General features: G+C 39.1%; 1 protein-coding gene and 2 pseudogenes across 1 annotated transcript; all 3 read right to left on the bottom strand.

The window, feature by feature from the left end:
* Positions 1–1,335, bottom strand: part of LOC132165883 (linamarin synthase 2-like) — a 4,447-nt pseudogene extending 3,112 nt beyond the window's left edge.
* A 1,455-nt stretch (positions 1,336–2,790) lies between these two features.
* LOC132165488 (linamarin synthase 2-like) lies at positions 2,791–5,782 on the bottom strand. Its single transcript, XM_059576077.1, has 2 exons — positions 5,200–5,782; positions 2,791–3,788 (listed from the first exon to the last, which is right to left on the bottom strand). Exons 1-2 carry the CDS (start codon positions 5,708–5,710, stop codon positions 2,851–2,853), a joined length of 1,449 nt encoding a protein of 482 aa, XP_059432060.1. The 5' UTR covers positions 5,711–5,782; the 3' UTR covers positions 2,791–2,850.
* A 1,283-nt stretch (positions 5,783–7,065) lies between these two features.
* On the bottom strand, positions 7,066–13,522 carry LOC132165882 (linamarin synthase 2-like; annotated as a pseudogene).
* Positions 13,523–14,013: the final 491 nt, after the last annotated feature.

Genomic DNA, 14,013 nt, shown 5'->3' with positions numbered 1-14,013 from the left:
CCATAAGCGCTTCCCATTCCAAGATTCGAACTTGAAATCTAACCCTCACCGATATAGCTCGAAATCTATAGACTAAAATTAACCCCAAAACCACTCGTGGTTTTTATTTTTTTATTTAGCTGCAATTACTATATTTCTTGGATATGTCTCACTGTTAGTTGGTTTCTCTCTCTAACCATAATATAGCTTCTTTTTTTTTTGGCATAACATAATTCGTGATTAAAAATTAGATAAATTTAACTTTTAAGAAATTCAATTTTATTGTGGCACGTCATGTTGTAAAAGATTTTTTTTTTTTTTTTTAAAAATTTATCTATAAACTTAATTTTTTTTTTTTTTTTGGGGTCAATTCTTTTCAGGGAAAGGGAATGGAAGAGGATATGATAGAATCAATAATTCTCACGAAGGAATCCTTACAAGATATGCTTTAGCCATCAATGCTTTTACTTCTTTGAGTATAATACTTCTGCTTTAGTAAAAGCATATTTTGACATGACCTTTCTCTCCTTCTGGCAGGAAAGAAAAAACCACTATTATTGTCTTTTTCCGGGACATGGTCACAAAACTTAGAAGTCATATTCATATAAAAATATATATATTTTTTAATTTCTATTTATTAAATTTAAAATATTAATACTAAATAATTAAATTTATCATTTTTATTAAATTAAAACTTTGAAATAACTAATAAATAGAAAAAGTCTCAAATTGGAACCTTGTTAATTAATTTATACTATAGTTTCATTTAAGTAAAAAATTTCACGTACCTTTGAAGGGAATAATGCCTCTTTTGATGAGTTCAGTGAAGTTAAGATATCCCATGAAGCCACAAGCAGAAGCAGTCCAAAATTGAACCTCTGGGATGCCTAATTCTTTACCAACTTCTCTTCCAAATCCCATAACCCCATCTGAAACTATGCAAGTGATTGGAGGCACTTCATATGAGAAGTTAAGCCTAAGCACAAGCTCTTTAAACGGGGCCAAACAATTCTTTCTTGTGGAATCACATAGGGCGGGGACATCCTGGGTTGCATCGCGGTCGGACGGCGGCAACCCGTCCGGTATAGTTTCAAACCGGAAGGCCGGCAGCCCCTTTATGTAGTCGGGTCCTTTGGACCGGATTAATCGCATGTGGTTGAACTCGGTGTTGACAAAGGTTATGTGGAAGCCCCTTGAGTGTAGGAGCTTTGCTAATCTCATCATGGGGGTCACATGCCCTTGCGAAGGGTATGGTACACATACTGCATGGGGTTTTCTGGCTTCATCTGATGAACCCATCTTTAGCAAATTATGCTCTGAGAAGGAATCAAATTTCGAGGGCTTCTGATAGCTTACCTAGATTTATGCTATTTATAGAAAAAGTGTTTCACTATAAACCGTTAGATTGGGCACTTTATATGATGAGCTTCCATAAAATATCCTTCGCCACCACTTTCTATATAGAGTGAGCAGGAAATGATATATCCATCATATATTATTTTGTTAAATAGTTTGTAGCTAGGAATATCTGACTTGGTATTTGGTAAAACGTACAATCAATCATGTGTCCCTCTCATATTTAGGCCACGTTAACTTTCTAGTCACACCAAGTGTCGTGTCCTCAGCTCCATTGTCTCTTTTTTCTTTTTTATTTGTTGGTTTGTTTCTTTGTATCTCTCTCTACAATACGTAATATAATAGGGATAAGATCGCATTGAATTCTCCACCTCTATCATTTGACCATGACTTCACTCAAAGCTTTTGTCTGCATTGGAGTAGCCAAGCCACCGAGTTGGAAATTGAATCATTTCAATCATAGCTATTGTTCTTTCACATGCGTGCCTGCACCACACGAGTTTGAAATTGAATCATTTCAATCATTTGCACATTTGATGTTGAATGTCAAAAACATTCATGATGGTGTACCCAACCATGCATGCTGTGTCATATTTAAGTTTCAGTGGCTCTTAAAGATTAATGTATCGAGCAGTACTCACAAGTTATAATTTTTAGAAGTCAATCTATAATTCAGTTAGGCCCACAAAATTAAGAAGTTATTGGTGTACCCAATTTTGCTGGGCTCATCAGGCCTGCTATTCTAGCGCCCTTAGGTCCAAACACATCCCAAAGTCTTTTCGATGACTAAAGATCACATGATGTTTTGAATAGCTAAAATAGCTAGTATTGTTAGAAATGCTCAAAGTAGCTAGATCACCGACATCCAAGAGGAGGGCGATTTTTGATGGGTTCCAACCAGAATTTTCTTGGTTAGAATCATAATTTTTGTTGCCCTTCGGTCACAATTGTGGATTGAAACGGGTAATGACTGGGAGATGACATCCAACTACATCGGAAAATTGGTCGTTGGATGTCAATTTGGTGTCATTACCTTAAAACTTGGACCAGAAAGTGATATTGAAAGTGCCATATATTGCTAAATAAATGCTTATTTTATCACGTGTAAATTTATAGGCATAAGAGTAAGTTGGCTAAGAAAAAAAAAAACAAAAACAAAAACTTAACCTCGGGGTAAAAGAAAAAACCAAAGATTAGGAGGAAAAAGAAACAAAAGTATGAATGAATTTCCAGTTTGTATAGGGAAAAAATATATGAAATATAGGATCATTGCTAGGAAAATCCATGCAATATTGTACTGATATTGGGCATATTTTCCAATATGATCCATCAGGATACTAATATTGCTGAAAATAATCGAATAATTACTTGAAAGAAATATTATTTGATGATCATCTTAGACATAAGAATTAAATTTAAAAAATAATAACCACTAATTATGCATGAAAGATAGAACATATCAAAAATAGAGCTGAAACCATGATAGTTACCTGGCGCTTAAAATAATTATACTATTTAGTTGCCATATGCACCACAGAGAGCCTCCTTAATTAACATTTCAAAACTCTTGTACGATGAACCTCCAATATCAGTAGTTTCCACTGCTTTCTTTTTCCATTCTAGTGCCTTTTGCTTTATTGCCTTCCCCTTATCTCCTTCCATTACTTCTTTAACAAGTGCTTCAATCTCATCACGTTTTACATTATGGTTGACCTCCATGCCAATTCCCCAGGTGGTACAAGCGTACTGACAATTCATTTGTTGCTCAGCAAAAAATGGCCAGCAAATAACAGGCACGCCAAAACATATGCTTTCCAAAGTAGAATTCCATCCACAATGTGTTATGAAAACTCCTATTGATGGGTGTGCTAGCACTTGTTCTTGTGGGCACCAACTCACTAGCAATCCCCTGTCCTTTGTCTCTTCCAAAAAATCTTCAGGCAAATTTGCTGAATCTCCCAATACCACGTCCGGCCTAATTATCCACAAAAATGGGTGTTTGCAATTTGCAAGCCCCCATGCGAACTCTTTCAAATGTTGTTCGGTCATTACGGTAATGCTACCATAGTTTACGTACACAACAGATTTGGGTTCCCTTTTATCAAGCCATTGGAGACATTTAGAGTCTTCTTTCCATAAGCTTGAACTTAGGGACTTGAGTTGGCTATCGGGCACATGCCGACCTAGTAAGGGAAGTGGACCTATAATGTAAATGCGAGGGCATATGGCAGAAAGTGCTTCTAGTACTTCATATTCAAACTCATCAAATGTGTTGAAAATGATCGCAGAAGAATTCAAACAATTCTGTGTTTCTGATCTCACAAAATTGAACATAATTTCATTAATATCAGTGATTCTAATGAAGGTAGGAAGGTCCTTAAGTCGCATGTTTTTCATGCCCGGAATCCAATCGATTGGTGTGTCAAGTGTGCCGTCATCTTTGAAACTTTCGTCTGCAGCACATGGTAGATAAAATTCTGTTTTTAGGGAATGTCGTCGAACTCAAGCTCAATAATATTGCAATTTTTACAAACTGAAATCGTGTTGATAAATGACAAAATTGCATGCATGTTCGAATGTCTTACAATATTGAACAGTTTTTTCATATCAATTTTCAACATAAATTTAAATCATTAATTATTCCTCAGAAGAAGTTAATTTCTTTTATTTATTTTTTTTATTTTACCTGCAATTACTATATATATTACTGCTTTGTGTCTCTATTATTTGGTTTCTCCTTCAGACTACACCATACAATATCATCAGCAACGGAGAACGGAACCGGATATGATAGCTAGAATCAACAATTAAACCAATCCTTCGAGATGAATGGTCAGTACGTGGTCACATAACTGTGAAGTAAATCAGTAATAAGTACGAGAAATGTTCATATGAAAATAATTCTTCATTTTTATTTATTAAATTTAAAATATTAGATATAAATAATTAAATTTATTATCTTTTTACTAGCTTAAATTTTTTAAATAAAATGATATTAGAGTGTAAGTGCAGAATTTGGGATATTTGACTTAATTTATACGATAATTGCATTTAACTAAAAAAAAAATTCACAGTTGGACCAACTGAGCTCATGATTTAACATTAATTAACACACCCATAACTAATAAAACAAAACAAAGTATTGGGGTGCAACAATGTTACTTTGCTAATTTGAATGAGACGATTTCGAATGCTATAAAAGAATTAAACTTTTCTCATGGACACCAATTAATTTTTAGATGATATGGTCAAAGGCTCGATCAAACACAAAGAATTAACCAAGAGGCATCATGTGATTTGCAATCAAACAAAGAATTAACCAAGCTACTTTACTCTCCACAAAGAGAGAAAATGCAAAATTTATGAACATGAGGAAGTACATAGACGACGTATGATGTAGAACGAAATGAAAAGCAACTCTTAGAGGAGACAAAGTATGATCTAGATCAAGTAGCTAGTACTGTTTCATTTCATGAAGAAGTTGGGAGACGACACTGGCTTTCGTACATGTCCGACTAAGGTGTTGCATCACATGTGTCGTTTGAATGAGACTTCATCTGATTAGAATGAGGATAAGACAGTAATTTGCAGGGTGTTCAATCGAGAAAGTGTTCGCTCTGTACAGAGGTCAAACGGTGTTCGACCGAGAGTAATTTGTAGCTTCCAAGTTATGTTGTATTTTCATCCCTTTTTTGAGTGTTTAATTCTCTATTTTCCCTACAAATCATGTGAGTTTTCTTGATTAAATATTTGTAAAAGAATTGTGATTGTTGTTATTGTTAATTGTGCGGCCCATTACACCCATATTACATCAAAGTACCACGAAAGCTTTAGCAAACAAAAAAGGGTAGCCCAACTACATACCTTTGAATGGAATAGTGCCTCTTTTGATGAGTTCATCGAAGCTCAAACATCCCATGAAGCTACAAGCTGAAGAAGTCCAAAGTTGAACCTCCGGGATGCCTAACTCTTTTCCAGCTTCACGACCACAACCCATAATCCCATCCGAAACAATACAAGTGACTGGAGGCACTTGATTAGACAATGAGTTAAGCTTAAGCACAAGCTCTTTAAACGGGGCCAAACAATTTTTTCTTGTGGAATCACATAGGGCCGGGACATCCTGGGTTGCATCACGGTCGGACGGCGGCAACCTGTCCGGTATAGTTTCAAACCGGAAATTCGGCAGCCCCTTAATGTAGTCGGGTCCTTTTGACCGGATCAGTCTCATGTGGTTGAACTCAGTGTTGACAAAGGTTATGTAGAAACCCCTTGTGTGTAGGAGCTTGGCTAATCTCATCATGGGGGTCACATGCCCTTGTGCTGGGAATGGAAGACACACTGCATGGGGTTTTTTGGCTTCAACTGAACCCATGATCGATCCTTATCAAATTAAGCTCTACGACGGAATCAAATCTCAAGGGCTTGGGATAGCTTCCTTCCTTTAGCTTTGCACTATTTTATAGAAAAAATGGTTCAATATTAGCCATATGTTCGATGGGCACTATAAGTCTATAATGAATGAGGTTGTGTAAATATCTTTCTATAAAAAGTGAACTGTTACTGAGTTGGCAATTGGCAAGACAATGAAATGTACGTCCATCACGTATTTAAGTCACGTTGATTTTCTAATATGTCTTACTAGACGGACCTTTAGTTTACCCTCAGTGGGTTGGTTGATGTAACTTTCATGGTCAAGAGGTACTGACAACTCTTGGTTGCTTATAATTAGTACTCCATATATACTCCATGGAATATTGGGTATTAATCGATTCATTTAATAATTTAAGAAAATGAAATTTTGAATCTCTCTCTCAATTATCTCTTATCATTTTTCTCTCAAATGGCATGTATGTTGTGGGGTGTTTTGTTCTTTTAACATTCTTGACATTAAGGTTGTACATGCCAATAACCGCATCCGTATCCACATCATGTGGATATCAATTTTACGTAACTGCATCTGCTTTCACACATCATACAATTACAAATCATTATCTGCTCGGTTGTTTCGGTTATTAACCGCAATTCGCATGTTAGGTAATGGCAATTTTGGGCTTAGCCTTTAAAGCCTCCTTTGAGTCTCTAATTAGACTGTAGACAATATTTTCCCTATTGTCTAATCTAATTTTGACCAAGAGATGAAATGTTTGTTTGCTGGGAGCCTAATTAATTATTCTTTATCCCTTTTATTTATTTATTTATTTATTTTTATTGGGAGTGTAATCTCCCCAAAAAAATCACATATTTTGTCCCATAACTCAAAAATCTGGACATCAAACCAACAATTTCGTTAATCACAAGTAAGCACATATATATATATATATATATATATATATATACATATAAAAAAGTATGCGAATGCAATTAATAACCACATCCACATGTGGTTGGGGGTTTCTGTTAACCACATACGCTATCGATTCTATATAGCACCTGCTGGCTAGCTAAAGCCATGATCAAACAATTTTACATTCTTACAGTCATATACAATCAATATCCCATTGGTTTTGGGTCATTCCATTAAGTAATCTAATACTACTGAAAAATAGTCCAATAATTACTTGAAAGTAATATAATTTGATGATCATCTAAGAATTACACAATAGAATTAAATCTTAAAAATAATTACTACAAGTTATGCATGGAAGATAGAACATGTCATAGACATAGCGGTACGTAACCATATATATATATGGTACCTATGCTTAAAAGAGTTACACTATTCAGTTGCTATATATATGGACCATGGAAAGCCACCTTAATTAATCTTTCAAAATTCTTGTAAGATGAACCTCCAATATCAGTAGCTTCCACTACTTTCTTTTTCCATTCAAGTGCCTTTTGCTTCATTGCCTCCCCCTTATACATACCCTTCCATCACTTCTTTGACAAGTGCTTCAATCTCATCACATTTTACATCTTGGTTGACCTCCATGCCAATTATTTCTCAAGTGATACAAGCGTACTTACAATTTGGTTGTTGTCAGCAAAAAATGGCCAGCAAATAACAGGCACACCAAAACATATGCTTTCTAATGTAGAGTTTCATCCACAGTATGTTACGAAAACCCCTATTGATGGGTGTGCTAGCACTTGTTTTTGTGGACACCAACTCACTAGCAATCCCCTATATATCCTTAGTCTCTTCCAAAAAAGCTTTTGGCAAATTTGCTGAATCTCCTAATACCACGTCCAGCCTAACTATCCACAAAAATGGGTGCTTGCAATTTGCAAGTCCCCATGCGAACTCTTTCAACTGTTGTTTGGTCATTACGGTAATGGTGCCATAGTTTACACACACAATAGATTTGGATTCCCATTTATCAAGCCATGGGAGAAATTTGAAGTCTTCTTTCCATAAGTTTGAACTTAAGGACTTGAGTTGGCTATCGGGCACATGTTAGCCTAGTAAGGGAAGTGAACCTATAATGTAAATGTGAGGGAATATGGCAGAAATTGCTTTTAGTACTTCGTATTCAAACTCATCAAATGTGTTGAAAATGATCGCAGAAGAATTCAAGCAATTCTATGTTTCTGATCTCACAAAATCGAACAAGATGTCATTAGTATCGGTGATTCTAATGAAGGTAGGAAGGTCCTTAAGCTGCATGTTTTTCATGCCCAGAATCCAGTCGATTGGTGTGTCAAGTGTGCCGTCATCTTTGAAGCTTTCGTTTGTAGGACATGGTAGATAAAATTATATTTAGGGAATGTCGAACTCAAGCTCAATAATATTGCAATTTTTACAAACTGAAATTGTGTTGATATATGACAAAATTACATGCATGTCCCAATGTCTTGCAATATTTTTGTTTTTGAAGTGAATCTTTCATATTCATTCATTGAAAAAGATCAAGAGCATAAAGTTCTGATAAATCATAGCCAAAGTTATGAGGTTACAACGTCATAGAGACAAACATAAAAATCTTACAATCAAGTCCTATCTATGGCTTCAATATTCGCTAACTCATGTACAAACTTCAGTTATAGAACATATATGTTCCATGCAGACTTAATCTAATATATAGGTAGCCCATATTCTTAACTTTAATTTTCTCTGCCATGGGAGTAAAGCTCTCCCATCGAAACAAATCCTCCTTGACTCAAAGGCCAGGATAAAAACCTTCACCCCAAAAATCGCTTATGAAAGTAGATTTAAGGAGAAATCAAACCCTTATTCAAAAAATAACAAAAACACAATAAAAAAGCTAGCAAATAGCTACAACAGCTGGGGTGAGGGAGGCGAAGCGCACTAGTCGGCACGTGGTGGACGAGAAGGAGCCGTTTTGCACCGATGGGCAGCTGAGGAGCCGGGGAGCATGGTGGGCCAGCGTGTGGCTAAGCGAGACCAATTCAGGAGACTAGATCTAAATTTGAAAAAACTAGATCTAAAGCCTAACCGATTCTAGGGAGATGAAGAGCGGCGCAACACAGTGGAAGGCAGATGGAGCTAGTGCAGCATAAGCAAAGGGATGGCCGGTGCAATTGGATTGGTCGGAAAAACCAAAAAAATAAACTGAAAAAAAAAAGAAAAAAAGAAAAAGAAAAATTAAAACAAGAAGGGAAGGGGAGGAAAGAAGAGAGGAGTAGGGGGAGAGGAAATGAGGTTTTTTCTCTCTAGGGCCGGCTATTCACAACAGCTAAAAAATGTTAAATCAACACTTATTCGGCGAAGAAGTATCTATATAGTGTTTCATCACATTCTCATTCAAACGAGAATCAATCCGCTCGGACGAGGTAGCAGCCGATCATTTTTATTTCTTCTTTTAGTAGGGTTTACCTTTTTATTTATTTATTATTATTAATAAGTAGTATGACTGAAGATGCTAGCTAGATCACTTACATACGATAGAAGAGCTTCTATATTTGGAAGGTGATTTTTGATTGGATCCAAACATAATTTTCGTGGTTAGAGTTGTAGTTTTTGTTGTTCTTAAGTCACAATTAATTGTGGACTGAATTGTCGTTGTGACGGGTCGTGACTGGGAGATGACATCCAACTACATCGGAAAATTGGTTGTTGGATGTCAATTTGGTGTCATTACTCAAAACTTGGACCAGAAAGTGACATTGAAAGTGTCATATATTGCTTAATTTATCAGTGTCAATGTATACGTGCCTTTTATAGGCATAACTAAGTGTCGGACGAAGAATTTTGGTTTAGGGGGCAAGATTAAAATAAATAAATTTTGAAAAAAAATATTGATTAAAAATATTAAAAATATAATTAACAAAATTCGTAAATAATTTAACTATTGTTTAAAACATATAAACGTAACTTTTAATTTATATTTTCATGCCTAAGCTATAAGCATAAAAAAACGTAAATTAGTTCTCAAATAATGTATTTTTCAAAAAATTATTTATGTATATTATTATAATTAGGGGTGAAAAGGCGGTTACGGTTAGCGGTTATTGGTTAGAACCGCTAACCGTAACCACCTAGGCGGTTAGTGAATTTAACTAACCGCCTCCGCTAACGATTAGCAGTTATTTAAACGACTAATGATCTTTTAATGATTTTTTTTTTTTTTTTTTTTTGAAATTTGAGCTTGGCTTGGCTCACCAATGGCTCACCAAGTAGAATTCCCTGTGCAAGCTCGGCTCACCAAGTTTCATTTAAGTAAAAAATTTCACGTACCTTTGAAGGGAATAATGCCTCTTTTGATGAGTTCACTGAAGTGAAGATATCCCATGAAGCCACAAGCAGAAGTAGTTCAAAATTGAACCTCCGGGATGCCTAATTCTTTCCCAACTTCTCTTCCAAATCCCATAACCCCATCTGAAACTATATATGCAAGTGATTGGAGGCACGTCATATGAGGAGTTAAGCCTAAGCACAAGCTCTTTAAACGGGGCCAAACAATTCTTTCTTGGTGTTAAGAATATTACTTATTATTTACTTCTTTAGGTTTACCTTTTCTACTAGGTTTACCTTTCCTTAACCTATTAGGTTACTTGCCTCTCTATAAATAGAGGCCCTTGTATTCATTATCATATACAAGACTCAATACAATGTAGTCCTATATGCTTCCGCTCTCTCTCTCTTTTCTCTCTCTTTTTCTTCCGCTTCTATATCTCTCCATTATTCTAACATGGTATCAGAGCCACCTTCTCTGGCCTTCAATAAACGTCTTTGACGTTTTCCGGCGCTCCCTTCAGCGTCCTCCCAATTTCGGTCGTCGATCCACAGCCATCGGCTCTCCAAGCGCCTTCATGCTCCTCCGACAATTTCTGTCTGAGCCAATCGCGCCGCCACCGTGACTCCTCTTGGCCAAATAACCACCAAAAGTGGTGTCTTGGCCCTAGAACGGTGGATCTGTGCAATTTCAGCCTATTCCAGCGTTGCACGAGCCTCCACGCTCCGCCCTCAGAAACTGCCGTCTCTCCAACGCGTGGCTGCCGCTCCTCCACACGCCTCCACCTATGTCGGATCTTCGTGGTTTTCACTCCGTTCGATAGATCCGGGCAAGACGAGGCGAGAGCCGTCGAGTACAGCCTCATCGGAACCTCCACGTGCCACCACGCACCGCTAGAAGCTTTTGACGTTCAATCCGGCGCCGCCAGTGGTATCCGGCGAATCCTTCTCTCTGATCCTCACGGTTCTCTATCTTCTCCTCGAGGTTTTCAGCGTATCACTATAACGCTTGAAAGCCCGGAAGACAACCGTCCCAGAGCCGCCGCACACAGCCATATCGGAGCCTTCACGCGCCTCCACGCGCAACCAGAAGCTCCGCGCGTGAGATCCACGCGCCAGGTCGCGCCGCCGTCCAGCCACCGCCTGACACGGTGGTCCGATTGCTTCCCTCAGCCCACCGTTGGATAGATCTGCTCCTCAGGATTCCAGAACAGGTCTCAGATCCTCCATACGAGCTATCACGCGCCGCCACGCGCCACCAGAAGCACCGCACGTCAGATCCACGCGCCCACGCGCCCACGCGCCCACGCGCCCACGCGCTCCACTCGCCCACGTGCTCCACGCGCCCACACGCTCCACGCGCCATCGCACCCACGTGCCACGTCAGCATATCCACGTCAGCATATCCACGTCAGCATAGCCACGTCAGCCACGTGCCACGTCACAGTGCCTCGTCTCAGCGCCACGTCATCGGTGCCACGTCATCAGTACCACGTCATCAGTGCCACGTCACCTGTCCACGTCACCGTGCCACGTCACCAGTATCAGTCTGACCTTGCCACGTCATCAGTGCCACGTCAGCGTTGACTTTGACTGTTGACCGTTGACTTTGACTTTGACCACTGAAAAAAAAAAAAGTTGACCAGGTGTTTCCTACTCAATTTTTCGTCCTGATTTCAAATTTGTGGTCTATTTTTACTTTTGGCATCTCTAGATGGCAGAAAACAAGACTCTTCTTCAAATTTAGGCGTTTGTTTTATGCGGTTCAAGTTGGTTTATGCTTGTTCAATTCGGTTTTATAGCCTGTTCTTTGGCGCATCTCAATCCGGTTCATTCTTCTAGCGGATGGCACTCTCGGGTCAGACCAATCTTTCCTTAGGTCCATGGGTTTTCGGGCCAAAGAAGCCCCTTTCAACCGGCCCACTTATGCCTTGTCAAATGCCGCCATCACCGGTCACTGAATAGCCTCTTCAACCGGCCCTGCTTATCTCAGCCGATCAGGCGAGACGATCTACTAGTTAGATGGGTCAGACTTTCCTTCAGCCGACAAGGCGAGACGGTCCAAGGGTTTCAGGCATGATTAGCCTCTTCTACCGGCCCTGCTTATCTCAGCCGATCAGGCGAGACGATCTACTAGTTAGATGGGTCAGACTTTCGTTCAGCCGACAAGGCGATTCGGTCCAAGGGTTTCAGGCATGATTAGCCTCTTCAACCGGCCCTGCTTATCTCAGCCGATCAGGCGAGACGATCTACTAGTTAGATGGGTCAGACTTTCGTTCAGCCGACAAGGCGAGACGGTCCAAGGGTTTCAGGCATGATTAGCCTCTTCAACCGGCCCTGCTTATCTCAGCCGACAAGGCGATTCGGTCCAAGGGTTTCAGGCATGATTAGCCTCTTCAACCGGCCCTGCTTATCTCAGCCGACAAGACGAGACGGTCCAAGGGTTTCAGGCATGATTAGCCTCTTCAACCGGCCCTGCTTATCTCAGCCGACAAGGCGAGACGGTCCAAGGGTTACGGGCCAAACAAGCCCCTTTTTAACCGGCCTTGCTTTTCTCAGCCGACTAGTCGCGCTACTTCATTACTAGTATATGGTTTTCAAGTCAAATTACAACCAAGTGAACCAAGCTCCAGGTTAAATGCATTGCTCAAATTCAGGCAGAATCCACCGGTCTCTAACAACTTTTATGGCGTTACTTCAGCAATTGTTTCGGCACAAGCAGCTTTTTCGGCGAATTCCTTTTTCTTTCCCTTTTCGTTTATCCAAACTCAATTTTACACATTGAGTTTGAGGGGGGATGTTAAGAATATTACTTATTATTTACTTCTTTAGGTTTACCTTTTCTACTAGGTTTACCTTTCCTTAACCTATTAGGTTACTTGCCTCTCTATAAATAGAGGCCCTTGTATTCATTATCATATACAAGACTCAATACAATGTAGTCCTATATGCTTCCGCTCTCTCTCTCTTTTCTCTCTCTTTTTCTTCCGCTTCTATATCTCTCCATTATTCTAACACTTGGGAATCACATAGGGCCGGGACATCCTGGGTTGCATCAAGGTCGGACGGCGGCAACTTGTCCGGTATAGTTTCAAACCGGAAGTCCGACAACCCCTTTATGTAATCGCATGTGGTTGAACTCAGTGTTGACAAAGGTTATGTAGAAGCCCCTTGAGTGTAGGAGCTTTGCTAATCTCATCATGGGGGTCACATGCCCTTGCGAAGGGTATGGTACTCATACTGCATGGGGTTTTCTGGCTTCATCTGATGAACCCATCTTTAGCAAATTATGCTCTGAGAAGGAATCACATGCCCTCTTTCTCTCTTGGGCCAATCCTCTAAAGCTTCAATTATGGGCCGAAAGCTAAGGTCTTTTTTCGTTTAGTTTTGGCCGGTAGTTGTCCTTTTTCTTTCTTCTTATAAATTGCCATCTTGGGCTTGCGCTTGTAGATCGATCAATGAATCTTGCCGTTGGATTTAAGGGCTTCTTGCCGGCTTGACGAGGAGGACCTGGAACAACTGGATTTAAGGCTAAGGTTGTTCGCTATGTTTAGGAGGGAATATGTTTTCTGTTTTCTATATGTTTCCTCACTTAACATAGCCAATATTTCAATTTAAAAAAAAAAGAAAAAGGAATTCTACTTATTGGGCTGCATCTTTCCTATACTAAATTTCTTCTTTTCACCTCTATACTAATTATTACGCTCATTTTTTTTCCTCACCAAACATAAACAGTTCCGTGGCAATAGATGTTGTTTGCCAAACACACATGATTGGTGGTCACTTGTTAATTGATTGCCACTAGAGGAAATGCAAATTAATTGAGGTGTCCCTACTAGCAGCCATATCGAGTACTTGTGCATGCTTTATTTCCAGGAACCATCCTGGCCGGGAAGCCAAAAATTCCATATGTAAACTTTTGCAACATTTCAACTTAGTCAAAAGTCAGATTGCGAGCAGCCATAGAAAAAAAAGTAATATGAGACTCTTTAGCTCATATGGTTAATAAAGAAAAGCCAGTGTCAAGGGGGAAAAAAAGG

This window comes from Corylus avellana, chromosome ca11, assembly GCF_901000735.1.
Source record: "Corylus avellana chromosome ca11, CavTom2PMs-1.0".
NCBI lineage: Eukaryota > Viridiplantae > Streptophyta > Magnoliopsida > Fagales > Betulaceae > Corylus > Corylus avellana.
The sequence above is the reverse complement of the archived record's forward strand: the minus strand, read 5'-3'. Positions and strand labels throughout refer to the sequence as shown.

Excerpts from the sequence above, each read along its gene's own strand:
- LOC132165488 (XM_059576077.1), bottom strand. The coding sequence starts at position 5,710 with ATGGGTTCAGTTGAAGCCAAAAAACCCCATGCAGTGTGTCTTCCATTC. Across the intron at positions 3,789-5,199 it reads AGGCACTATTCCATTCAAAG|ACGAAAGTTTCAAAGATGAC; the intron begins GTATGTAGTTGG and ends CATGTGCTGCAG.